This window comes from Talpa europaea (assembly GCF_964194135.1).
Source record: "Talpa europaea genome assembly, chromosome: 13".
In the NCBI taxonomy this organism is placed as follows: Eukaryota; Metazoa; Chordata; class Mammalia; order Eulipotyphla; family Talpidae; genus Talpa; species Talpa europaea.
The window spans coordinates 52,202,353-52,216,121 of record NC_140080.1 but is presented as its reverse complement, the minus strand read 5'-3'; the positions used below and the strand labels follow the sequence as shown (position 1 = coordinate 52,216,121).

General features: G+C 39.9%; 1 protein-coding gene across 5 annotated transcripts in view; it reads left to right on the top strand.

Moving 5' to 3' along the window:
• The window catches only part of PTPRM (protein tyrosine phosphatase receptor type M), a gene marked incomplete at its 3' end in the record, with an annotated part of 796,072 nt that overhangs the window by 637,623 nt on the left and 144,680 nt on the right, over positions 1-13,769 (top strand). For 4 of the 5 annotated variants that reach the window (XM_084252854.1, XM_084252853.1, XM_084252852.1 and 1 more), the window contains 3 exons: positions 247-321; positions 547-573; positions 5,183-5,370. In XM_084252854.1, the coding sequence (XP_084108980.1) occupies positions 247-321; positions 547-573; positions 5,183-5,370 (290 nt within the window). The remainder of the gene's footprint in view (positions 1-246; positions 322-546; positions 574-5,182; positions 5,371-13,769) is intronic. The other variant, XM_084252855.1, reaches the window with a different exon arrangement.

The following is a 13,769-nucleotide window of genomic DNA, read 5'->3' as shown; positions in this document are numbered from 1 at the left end:
GTCTTTTTTTCTTCATTTGTGGGATAAGAAACTCTTAAGTGATAAAAGGATGTTCATCCTCTAAAGTACACCTAATGCCCCAGACGCAGTGGGGAATGATAATAGCATCTACCTCGTGGACATCAGTGAGTCTCTGATGACTCTCACAGCCATCTTGCTAGCACTTGTCTGTGAAGAGCCTCTGGGTGCCTTGTTTTCAGGTACTGCTTCTCTACCACCACTGACCAGCCTTTCTCTCATTTACAGCTGTGTCTTCACCATCGTCCTTCACAATGAAAACGAATACACTGAGCACATCGGTGCCTAATTCCTATTACCCAGGTAACAGACTGTACCATCGTTTCATCTCTTATAAGCCCTTCAAAATCAGAACCAATCAGTACCCACTTTGCTGTCCATGATGCTATAGAAGGTTCATGTTTAATGTGCTGTTACTGATGCTTTCTTTGGCTTTCTGTGGGAATATTGGGGGGACCTTTCATTAACTATTTACTGTTCTTTCTCTTTTTACTTTCTCTGCATTGACCTGCTTATGATGTATGACAGATCCGTTTGTGCCAACTGCAATTTTAGGTGAGAATATTTCCCTTTATCAGTTTACACAGGAGTAATTTAGAAAGTCAGTGGCTAATTTGTATGATGCAGTGACTGTAAGCTGGACATGGGGGTGGTGGGTGGCAGGAGATGGGGTGGCGAGTGTAGACAATAAATACCTTTCTCCAGTCTCCACTGATGATAAGGGTTTGCTGCATGTCTATTAGGAACAATACCAAAAGGTTCAAATGGACAATCCAGGCTCCAGTATTCTCCCTTCCTGTGTTCAGAATTTGAAGTTAGGTCTCCTCCCAAGGGAAAACGCAGTATGTCACCACGCAGCTGTGTACTCCCAACAGCTGAATTCTGTCCATTTGACAGTTGTGAAAGTGAAAATAACGTCTTATTCTTTTCACTTCTACCTAAGCACTAAAACTTCAATTTCAAAAATAGCACTTTTCTAATTATACCAAATATTATGCAGAAAGATTATCGCAATTGAGTTCTGGCCCCCTCCCAGGACTCCTTGGAGCCACTTAGGGCACCCGGCATTGCAAAGGGTCTGTCACACGGTGGAATTTCAAAGGAGCTGATGTTCTCAACAGGGAAATGACAAGATGGCACTTTATAATCACATGGTTTATTATGTGTCAGATGTCACTAGAAATGAAATAAAATCTTAGCCCAGTGGGGCTAAGTCATTGAAAGTATGAAATGTTCCCAGTGGGGAGTGAAAGGAAAAAAAATCCCTTTTGTCCACTGTATGAAGGGTGAGGAGAAATGGCATTACCTGGCTAGGATAACCAGACAAGCATGAGCTGCTGTTGCATTTGAGATGCATAAATAACCCGAGTATGTCACGGCTGTGTTCTCTTTCTACCACTAACCTTCCGAAAAGGAGCACAACACAAACGACTTCAAGGTATATAACAATTCATCGTAGCAAGAATTTCATCCTCAGCTGTTCGATTTCTGCTTCCTAATTCTCTTTACAAGGGTTTATATCTTTGCAACATAATTTTCCCCCCTGTGCTTCTTTTTTTGTCTAAGCTGTTATGATTTTTGTATAGAGGGTGATTTTTTTCCCCTTATGGTGTTATCTGGACTTGAGCAGGTTTGTTGCCTGAGGGAAAAAATAAACTATGACAGAAGTTTAAGAATGGACATGAACCAGAATTGTTGAATTTGCATCATTTGGAGGTTTGACAAACAAAGCCTCTCGCCCCTTTAATACCAACTCTAAGGCAAAGAAAGCTGCATTTTTTATTCTTTTCATACATGAAGGGCCAGGCTAATCTTAGGCACCCACACAATGTAATCTACATGCAGATGACTTCTGCAGAATCTTTTGATAGGCAAAGATTTTCAGTTTCTTTGTGTGCTGTGGCATTCATTCGCAGTTCCTCTGGTGGATATTTTGACCCTAGGAGAGCTGTAAGTGGGAGGGCTGAGACATGATTATCAGAGGGAAGAAAATGTTCAGATTTCACAGCAGGATTAAGATAAGCTTATTAAACAAATATCACTTTTTTTTAAGTCGTTGCTTTGTTATTATGAACATCTAATTGACATCTTTTAAAGTTGGTTAGGCTCCTTTACCAAGAAGGAATTACTTGAACAGATAATTCAAGTAGCAAAAACGAGGTACATTGTGAAAAATAAGTCAAACAGATTGACAAGTAACTGTTATGTCCAGCTTATATATGTACCCATCTAACAAATGGTGGTGTTTGGGAATTGTTTCTTACATGTTACTTGGTACAAATATGAATCATGAATCTATATCATGTATTAAAGATTACTTGAACCATAGACAGGAGATAGGCTGTTCATCTACTCTGGCACTTTTTGGAAATAGTCCTGTTGTAATTTACATTAAGACAAGAAGAAATGTTTTGTTGTGACTTGGAACTTGGCACAAAGAAATCCTCTAGTGTCTCCACCTTTTATTCTCACATGCTAAGGCGCCAGCCCTAATGTATATAGCTTTAGTATGCCTGTACATCACTCTTTCACACAAAAAAGATGACAAAGAGAGAGAGAGAGAGAGAGAGAAACATGGTTCTCAATTCAAGATTTGCAGCTGGTTTGTTGAAAATTCAAGATAGTTTCTTATAGAACATAGGTAGAATTAATTTGCAGCTCTTACAAAACCATCAGAAGTGTTGGTAGGAAGTTTTATTTCTCATTGCCTCTTAGGCATAAATTTTAATTAAAAAAATTTTCGTGAGTAATTTTTAACAAATACAGGAAATTCAAGACCCGTAATCATTTTTTCAGAGGAAACTAATTAATCACTAATTTTTGGTGAAATCGAGAATTTTTGCTATTGTAGGTGACCCAATTTCTTAGCAGATACCACATAAGAAACCTTCTAGTCCCTCTTTGTTATCTATGTATACTAGATAGTAACGCTTTTTTCTTAGATGGTCTCAGTAGTGTTTAAATGCTCGAAGATGTGTCCATACTATTAATGAGGCCAACATGTCATAATACAGTGGGAGGGAGGGGGCCTGATGCATGCATGGTGACACTGGCACAGCCCTGTGAATATAAAACTTTGAAGACCACCTCACCCTGGCATTAGAGCACTGGTAGGATGCTGGTATATCCATGAGAAATGCCCAGCTGATTCATTTAGGGAACTTCAGAAGATCAGTCCACAATGGATGGCATTCAATTATGTTCATCCCAAAAGGTACAAACTGAGAGAACAAGAGAGGCACAGAGGGGAAACTAATTAATGTTCCATTTATTTTAGCCTAAAGAACTGAACTTCCTGCTGGAGTAGCTAAAAGCTCTGTGGATTCACTACTTCAGCAGGGATCCTGTATCCCACTTTATGAGCTTGGCAGTTGCCAGCAAGCAAATCTGATGGGAAAATGTCCCAGTTTATCTGTGACTGTTCTAATAAATGGGAACCAATTAATTGCCAAATTTCAAAGCAAATCCAAATGAAAAAAAAAAATCATAAAGTCAACTTACCACCCTTTTTTATTTTGTCTGTGTCTTTAGCCACCTTGTAGTGATCCAGGTGCCATTTCAGCAACAGCAACATAGCTACACACTTGTGTACCACCTGTCATACCATGCATCCCAGGTGCTTTGCGATGCAGATAGAAATAAAGTTTCCAAACCAGGCCCAGCTCACCAGTGTCCTCAAAACTAAATTGCCTTTGAGGCTGAACTTCTGTTTCAAAACAGAATGAACTTAAACAACCACAGCTGAATTCCCTATGGATAAACAATCTGAATTTTTTTTAATTGAACATATATCCTTTCTTATATGTTTTGATATTTTACACTTAAAATCAATTTTGATTTAACATTCTCATTTTAAATGACTTTAATTTAGCATTATATTTTGATGAGAAGCATCCTCAATAATATAATGGCTAAAGGGATTCAGCATGATAATGAGTTAACCTGTAGGATGTAGGATTCTTAATCAACTAGCACTTTCCTGCAAAAGATGTTTTATAAGAGTTACAATTTCTGCAGTTCATTAATCTAATTTACTAGTAGTCTTCCATTAAAATATAGCCTCTTTAGGCTTATTTGACCAAATTTTGACATTAATTTTATAATACAATTTGGTTGCTTTGTTCAAGAAATTTAAATGAGAAAATGTGTCGAATACAAATAAGACTTATTTAGCCATTGCTTGGTTCATGCGGGATGAAAAGCAATTATGATACTATTTTAACCTCCTCTTTTGTTATTGAGTGCTTAAATTAAACACCTCCATCCTAACATGATGGGAGAATTGAGGCCTTGCCCTCTGACCACCTATGAAATAGAAAACCTAACTGTAAAATTAAAGCACAAATAAAATAAAAACTACCTGTAATTATTCACACAGTTCTATTGCTTATGCCCTGTTTCCTTTTTCTCCTCCTCTTTTCTCCTGATATGTATCTTCTTAAAAGTGCCAATAAATGGTAAGTTCCCCCATTCACCCCATGGAAAAGGTGTGGAGGGAATGGGAATGTGTGTCTTCTCTGTAGATTCTGACAAAGCCAGCTGGCTCTGCTGTGTGTTGGCCTGCATGTTAGCTCTTGTAGAACATTCCATGTGTGATGCGTCAGTCCACAATATTTTGTCAAGCTTTCTGATACTGGAGCATGCAAAGTGACTCATCAGACCAACTTCCTTTTTCTTTCTCCACTTTTTTTGGATTTCATGTACCAAATCCACGTTTTCATTGCTAGCTTTTTAAGCTATACCATTTTGTGCACTTTTATTTTGCTCACAGAACATTTGTACAGAGTTTATTTACTTCATCATACCAACTAGTTCACTGATCTTTGGAAGGATACAAGACTGGTCGTGCACCAGGCCTTGATGAAGTTTCAGAAAGAAACTTCTATAAACTTTAGCACCCAAGGCTAAAGGGTTCGTATCAATTAGTTTTGTGAAAGCAATATATCGTTTGGACTGCTTTGTAAAGACAAAGATTTCTGCCTCATTCCTGTCAGTTGCCAATCCCACTAAAATTTCTAAACATGTAACTTCTTTTTTGCTGAGCCACCATAGGGATAACCATAGCCATAGTTGAGGGGATTCAGCAGCAGCAACTTAGCATTCTCAGGGACCCCGAAGTAGCCATTGGTTCTCCCTCACTTTCTGTGTGACCTTCTTTTCCCAGATGAAACCCACACAATGGCCAGTGACACCAGCAGCCTGGTGCAGTCCCACACTTACAAGAAGCGAGAGCCCCCTGATGTGCCTTACCAGACCGGGCAGCTGCATCCCGCCATTCGGGTGGCCGACCTGCTGCAGCACATCACACAGATGAAGTGTGCGGAGGGCTATGGCTTCAAGGAGGAGTATGAGGTGAGCATGTGCCAGGACCCCTCCCCCCCTCTACCCTTCCTGTCAGGATGCCAGGGATCATGGTCCCAACACCAGCAACAAGCCAAGGGACCCCACCAGGGCTGCCAGAAAGGGACCAGTCTTTCATTCATGGATCCGTTTCCATCCGGTGGTGAAAGGAGGGCTGATTCACTGGTTACCTTATTCTGCATAAAAGCACATGGAAAACAGAGGCCTGCCAGACCCTCTTCCCTATTCATGAGCAACTTTCTTGTTTTTTCTATAATTAAGTGGGATGTTAAATCTAGAGAAGCTGTGGTAGTTATTTCAGGAAGAAACTGTCCCCTTAAAACAATTATAGACCAACTAGCCATGTCATGTAGTGGAGATTAGACAGCAACACTGGGATCGGCCAGTGTCCTGCTATGACAGCCATTCCTGCCCTGCCAGGCCAGCAAGCATGTCCGTCCCTGTCCTGGAATTCAGGAGTACTTCCTGGGAGGGTGCTACACTCTTACCATATATAAAATGTGTGAAACCTCACTCCTTACACAACTTCTGTCAGTAGCATATTCTATGGAAAAGTCACTCAAGAACCAAAGAGAATTAATTGCTTTCAAGAAATGTGATTCCAAGAATCAGACCATCACCCGAGTGTTTCCATGTGAATGGGCAAATCAGGAGGGGAGGGGGCTTGGATTTCTGTTTTTACCTTAGTAAATAAAAATAGTTTAAAAAAGTAGCAGTCTGCCTACAGTACAAAACAGGATTAGATATATATAGATATGTAGCTTTTTAAATCTTAGTATGTATTTCTGGTCCTGTTTAGGCCGTAGGAAACATCTTGTCTGGAATAGAGTATTTTAAAGATCAGTTCTTACCTCCACCATATCCTACAGGTGTTGAACTTTGCTTCTTTCTCTTCTTGGGGACACTCATGATACTTCGTTTTATGCCCCAGATGCTATGCTGCCTTGGGTTCAGCTCCAGTTTAATCACCAAGGATTCATTATATCACTCAGATCTGCGCCACTGCTATGCTTCTTTTAAATGTATGGGTGCTAAAAGGTACTATCTCATAAATAAACCAAAGATAAAGAAAAATAGATAAGGTCTTTGGTACAATGCAGACAAATGGACACATGCTCCATAGATGAATGCAGCCTTATATGTTGCCAGCGACCTTAGTTCGGAAGACTGCAAAGTCACAAAGATTAAGGCAGATCTAGTCCCCATGATAGGATTTCAGCCCAGAAAATAATTGGAAGTTCTGCATTTTAGCAACCCTAAAATTCTTAGATTTTCCTTCAGTGAATTTAACTTAAAATTCAGAGAAATTGAATGCCTTTGCATATAGCCTCATGCGCTTTTAAAAGCTAGCTTAGAAATTAATAGGATTAAGAGTTAGATTTCCAAAAGCATTAATATCTTATGAAAGACAAAATTAGGTTATTGAGAAAATATAAGTCTAATGAATAGAGATGATGTCTTAGTTCTATCCAATATTCTGAATGCTGATATTGCTGAAATGTTTATTAAAGATGTTAATGTTAAAGAGATTAGTAATGGGATCACATAACAATTCTTTAAAAAAGAAACTCAAGTCCAATTTTTCAAGCACTATTTGAAAATACCTATCTTAGGGCTCCCTGTAACCCACTATTGATAATGCTTATATATGTAAAAAATTATTTCCCATTCAGGCTTCCTGAAGAAAAGTGACTTATATTTGTAAACTAAAAGTTTATACTCATTTAAGCATATTATAATTGATGATTCATTAAGAGTTATTATACTCTGAAATAAAATATGTATCAATTAGCTACCCTTCAAAAATCTGTTTCTCATTCTAGCTATTCAGTAGATTAAAAGGACTGCTTAAAGGTAATATGGGTATAAAATCATCATGTTGTACACCTTAAATCTACACAATGTTATATGTCAGTTATATCTCAGCAGAACTTACAAGGGGATGTAAGAATTTTTGAGTACTAAAACCATTATATTTTTAAGTTTTGTTTTTTTTTAAGGAGGAAAATTATAAAGAACATATACAAGAGAAAAAAGCAGGCACAAATAGAAAGGTACTATTTTTTAAAGATTTATTTATTTATGCATACAAGAACTGGGGTACAGACAAGAGGTGTGAGGGTGAGACAATTAAACAGAGACAGAGTGGAGAACAGAACAGGCAAATTGACTGAAATACACTGCTGAGGGGAGCAACAAGTGAGTCAGGAGAGGTCTGCTGTACCATGTGGGTAGCTCCCTGACCGGGGATCGAACACGTGCTGCAGTGGCTGCAGATAGCTTCATAGGTTGCATCTTAATGCCTTGCGCCACCAGGGAGGCCCAGGAAGGTACTATTGAGAGAAATGTGAAATGGAAAATCCTATTAGGACTATTTCTAGCCCTTGGAATTATCAAATTATGAAGAAACTTCCCATCACCCCAAAACTTTGCTGGCGTGGGAGGGAGTGGGAATTCTGGACTTGGCAAGAGGACTGTGCTGAGGCAGAGTGGGGAACAGTGCTGGGGTGTGTGCGCCTGTGCTGGCTGTAGAAGGAAGGACTTTAGGAAGTGCCTCCCCTGAAGCCTGAAGTTCTTTCCTCTCCATCCTGGCCAGCACGTGTCACTGAATCACACGCCCAGATCCTTTCTAGAGACACAGCCCTGTTTATGTGGATTAACAGTGTAATGACAGGCTGCAGTTACTCATGCTCTATTTTCACTAACCTTGGGGAGTTTTTGTTCTAGTGTGAATCTGGAAAATCCTTAAACAGTTATTTTTTAAAGTTCATTTGGTTTTTGGATCTCCAACCTAACCGACCTCTTTGAATCACGCTGTGAAGTGTGTCCCTCCCTTTTAACCCACACGGAGGGTCCAGTCGCGAGCGATAGACTCCCGATGCCATGTGAATCTCTCAGATCAAACACGGTGATGCTGTGCTTTGGGCACACCTTCTGACACCAGCCTTCCTGTATCCAAGCTCCACTCTGCTTCTTATTTGGGGCCACCTAAGTCAGCCTGAGCTGCATGACTGAGCAAGGATGACATTATGCTGAAATGATGAGAGAGAGTTAGCCAGAAGATTGTTAAAGAAAATTTTTCACAATTTACTGATCTAGTGTGTTTTCATTTAGTGATTCATGAATTGGACAGCATCCAAGTTAGCAGAGAGAAAGACACTCTGAAGAGCTGTACAGGAGATTTATATAGACCACAGTGAGACAAGGAATATAGCGGACATGTGCTGATTGGTTGAAGGAGGCTTTGTTCCTTATTTGCAGCAAAGGGAAGACTTGTGAGGTAATCTGTGCTGAGCAGGCAAGTGATGACTAGTTGCTTGACCTTTCTTTTCTGGGAGAGCCATAAATAGAAACTTAGTTAAGTTTTGGGTTGCTGATGTGGAGCTCAGCATGAGTGACTCCATCTTGAGCCTAATCTGGTTACTTTAGAGAGATACAAGAGGTAGACACAAAAGCAAGAAAACTGGGTGCACTGGGAAATGGCAGTGGTGCTGAGTGCCTGAATCTAAGAAGGAACTCCAATCATGAAGGACCCCAGGTATCCCACTGAGACTCTTGGCCATCATCCTGGAAGCTGTGGGAAGAAAAAAAAATAGACAACCTGACTCTTATTTCTATACTTGAATAAAGAACTATTTGGTGAAAAAAGCTTAATTTTTGGACATTATTTGTAAGAGGAGTCCAAAAAATTGCTTGAAAGATAATAGTCACCACCACCCCCCAAAAATAGAGGTATAATATGAAGTATTGATATATTGCTCTATCCCCATGCAAAAAATGCTATGGGATACTTGGCTTCAAGACTTGTTAAAGCAAATAATTACTTCAATACTGAGGCATCTCTAGGGACAAAATGTCAAGAAAGTCCCCACTGGTTGCTGCTGTGACTCAGGGTAACCACCCAATCAGTCTTTCTGGTTTTCTTCAATCCATATATATTGGGGAAAAGCAGTCATTTAGATTGTAAAGTAGTTTTGAAATAATGACTTTCTCTCCACTGATACTATTGCAACCAATTCATCTTTATCTTTTCCAAGACACAAACGTTTGAAAATTGGCCCAAAGCTGAAGGGGTCGATGTTGCTCAAGTAGTCGACTGAAGTGTGTCCAGACGAAAGGGAACACTTGCGCGCTGGGATGAGATGGAGAGCACTCGATGCAGATTTCTTATTTGATTTTGTTCTAACAAGATTGTCATATGGCATATCTCACCAGGGAAATGCAATAATTTGATTCAAAAGAAACTCAGACATGAATCACAATAAAAAGTAAACATGCTGAATTGAACAGAAAGTGGCACATTGTCAGCAGAGAGCACATCCGGAGTCTCAGGAGAAGGACCAAGCAAAAGGGCAAGTCTGTTTGCGTTGCTGCCAAAAAGGAGCTGGTTCCTTTCCCCATAAGCAAAGAGCGTCAGTCTGTGCTCACCTCTTGGGGGGAAATAGTGGCTTTACCACAAATGGAGAGGAGGTGGCTGCACTCATGGGGAACAGCGTGGGGCAGAGCCGTCCTGTGGGCTTTGTCACCTCGAGTGCAGAGGTCCTACCCTGGGCCCATAGGTCCGACCTGGACAGGGTATTCTGTGCCCATCACCTCTATGGCTCCAGCAGCACTAGAACGGAAAGCTACTCAGTACTGCACAGGTCGGGGGGCCACCTCCAAGGTGACCCCACAGGTTAGTGGGAATGCACCACCTGCATAGACCCCAAAGAGCCTTCTTTTGTCCTCCACTTTGTTAGCTGACCCAAAGTATCTTGGGGACCTGAGCAGGAAGACGTTAACCTTAAGTAGGAAAACAGTCACGTAAATCTTACAGAATATGTTTTACTATCATTGTAAAATTAACATGAAGAGAAGACAGCAAACTAAATTTATTCTCAGAGAGGGCAACCTGATAAACACAGGTGGGGCTGCTTCATTAGTCAGTAATCAATATAGCTCTAGGGCCCAGAAATTTATTTTCAAAATACTCAAGCTTTGAAAATATACTTTATTTTCAAAGTATAAACCTAAGTAACTCCTGGCAGCCCACTCTTGGAAAAAATATGTATGTGTGTATATGTATATCTTAATATATTTAGGAAAGCATTATCCTCCCCACTTCCTTTTCTCCAGGGTACAAACACAGGTGATTAATTTTATAATTGAACGTGGAGATTGTATTTTAGCTCAGTTTTAACTGGGGAATTGAAGACATTATGCAAAAAGCTCCAGGTTGAGTACAGCCTATGCATTTTCCTAAGGAAACTCGGTTTTCTTTAAGCCTGCCTATCAGCCTTGTAAGTCTTTTTAAAATAGCTGGATTGTGTATTTTCCACCCTTATCCTTTCCCCCTGCTTTCTGAGCCAAATAACTGATTTTGCTAAATGCAATCCTATATGATAGTTAATGATTTTATCTATATTTAACAAAGTGGTGGCAAGTTAGAAAGGAAGTGTCATTGAAACTTCTCACTTGCCCCCCAAAATATGCTTTGTATTTACTTGCCTCCCACCTCAGGGAAGACAATGACACTTTATAAAATAACAACAAACAAACAAATAAAACCTCACTCCCTGAAAACCACCCCCTCTCTCTGAGGTTGCATTTGTGATTCCCTTTCAGATGCCCTTAGATTGCAAAGTCCTTATCTGGGAAGACAGGCTGCATCCTTGGCCAGCAGGAGAGCTCAGAAGAGCACTCTGGGTGCCTGTTCTCCCGGTGGGAGGTTAGTTGGCAGAAGGAGCATTGCATGTACTTCTAGAAAAGTTCAAACACAGTGTTGTATACCAATGTGGCATAAATTTAAAAAAATTAAAAGTAAATTATAAAAACAGTGTATAGCAACCCCTTTGTTGGGTTTTGGAAACAAAGGCAGGGGCAGGTGGAATCAAAGGTACTTTGTGTTACTGAGCTGATAGAACCATTGCCTGACACAGCTGGTTCTGTGCTTTTGCTGCAATCTGGGGTGGAGGTACCCCCTTCCCACTCACCTCCAACCCACTTGATTTTCAGATGTGCTTTTCAGTTCTATTTTATATTCTGAGGCACCAGCTGAGTCAATCAATTGCCACAATCAGTGCAGGTTATTTTCTATCCCACAGGATACAAAACAAACAAAATGAAACCATTGAAAACTAAGGACGGGGATTTGGGGGAGCATTGGCAAGCACTGTAAATGCATTAAGAATCACTACAGCTGCGCCTCCAATGGCTGGAGCAGCCAAGTGAGTTTTGACATGTTTTTTTTTTTGTTTTGTTTTCTTTCATTATTATGGTGGTGCTGAGCCAGGTTCATAAGAAAATGAAAGAAAATGATTTTAAAAAACAAAACGAAAAAACACTTTTATCTGAAAAGTTGAGATTGCTTCAAGCTACTTAGGGGGCAAGTCAAGTTCATATATTTAGCTATTTTCATAGTAGATAAAAGTTTCTATAAATTTTTAAATAATGCAATAGAAAGGGTTGTTTTTAGGGTGACTCTTTGGCTTATATTTTCTAAACTACAAATACAGATGCATCTGTCCAATTCCTTCCATGCTCCGTTTTGCTATGCTTGCTTTCAGGACCTCTTAAGTGTTAGCTGATTTTTTAATCCAATTTTCTTCTACCCATGCCCCTGATTATATGTGCAAGCTCAAACTTCAGGCAATTTGATTCAAAAATTGTAATTTCCTATGACTCTCATCCTCCCTCTGATGGCACTTGATGGCAGTGGACATTTTCCAATTTGTTTAAAGCATTTCTTGTCAACTGTCCGGTTTCCATTTTGAAGCAGGTTATTAGAATTCTCTGTTCTGCCCTGGGAGGAGTTGAGCACTTTCCCCACTTGTTAGCATGCTTTTAGTGCCAGATGTCATTAAGCACAGGACCCACCCCCTGGGGGCCTGTAATGCACCAGTGTCCTAGCACTTGCTGGCCTCATCATTTGTGTCAAGTGTGGACATAGTTGCATGGTGTCATCACCCACCAAAATGGTCTAGCCGGCTTTGGCAAGTTGTCATTGCCCCCTCACTCTCCTTCACCTCCACATCAGCAGGTCGTAAGTCTTAACTACTTTTCCACCCCATTTTTCAGTTCTATTTTAATTTTCATTCTCTCCTCCCCCATCCCACTGCCTGGCCTCAACTCTGCCCACACCATTGTTAGGGTCCCCTAACATTCGAAGTTTAGTCCACCCCCCTTCAAATCTGTCCTTTACTCTGCAGCCAATTTTATTTATAAAACATAGGTGTTGGGCCTCCCCTGGTGGCGCAGCTGTTGAGCACTGGGTTGCGAGGCTGCCCACAGCCTCTGCAGTGCCAATTCGATCCCTGGCCACCAGCGAGGGTCCCACAAAAAAAAAAAAAAAAAAAAAAAAACATAGGCGTTAACAACTTTGATTGATGCTCAAAAATTACTGTGGATGCCTTTTAAAATTAAGAAACACCTTGGCATAGAATACTCCACAACATGACCTTGGCCTGAATTTCAGGCTTTAATTTTAACCACAACTGCTTTCCATCATGTCCCTTGTGGTCTAGCGCTTCTGCATTACTGCCATCTCTCACAGTCCAGCCACCTTCTTGTCACACTGTAGCCTCTGCCTAGAGTGACTTCTAGTTCTTTCTTCACTTGCTGACCCCCTTCAGGCCCAAGTCAGCATTTACACCGTCCTCTTGAAGCTTTTCCTGATCTCCCAATCAGAAGCAACCATTTCCTTCACACTCTTAAAAGTTTTGTTTTAGAATAGCATAGTAAATGACATATTAATAAGACAGTAGCCTATTTATTGATAATATGTTGGACAGTGCAGGTGGCCCTTGAACACCACGGGTTTGAATTGCATGGGACCACAGGTCTTTTCCATAAATATGTAAATGAATTATCTAGTTCTTTTGATTTTCTAAATGCATTTTCTCTTCACTAGATTACTTTAGAACACAATATATGATATTGTGTTCACAATATACAATATATAATATAAAATACAAAATATGTGCTTTTTATAATTTTATTTTTTTACCCTCCCTCTCCCAAAATATGTGTTAAATCAACTATTTATGTTACCAGTAAGTCTCTGGCCTTTCTCTGGCAGGCTATAAGTAGTTAAGTGTGGGGGAAATCAAAATTTATTCAAGGAATTTTGATCACACAGGGTATCAGCAGTCTGTGTTGTTCAAGGGTCAGCTATATATTAATTGACAAAACAATGGGAAATATGCTAACTGACCATTCAGAAGGTTATATAGTCACTGATCCATTCAATAGCTATTTGACACATGGCTAAATAAATATTACTTATTTCCCAAATTGATTTCTGAGAAATGAAATTAAAGATGAATATAGAACTATTAAAAAATACAAGGTTATTGTGGGCCAGATGATCACGTATTATAGAGTGGGTTAGTGGCATCTAACCAGAAAACACT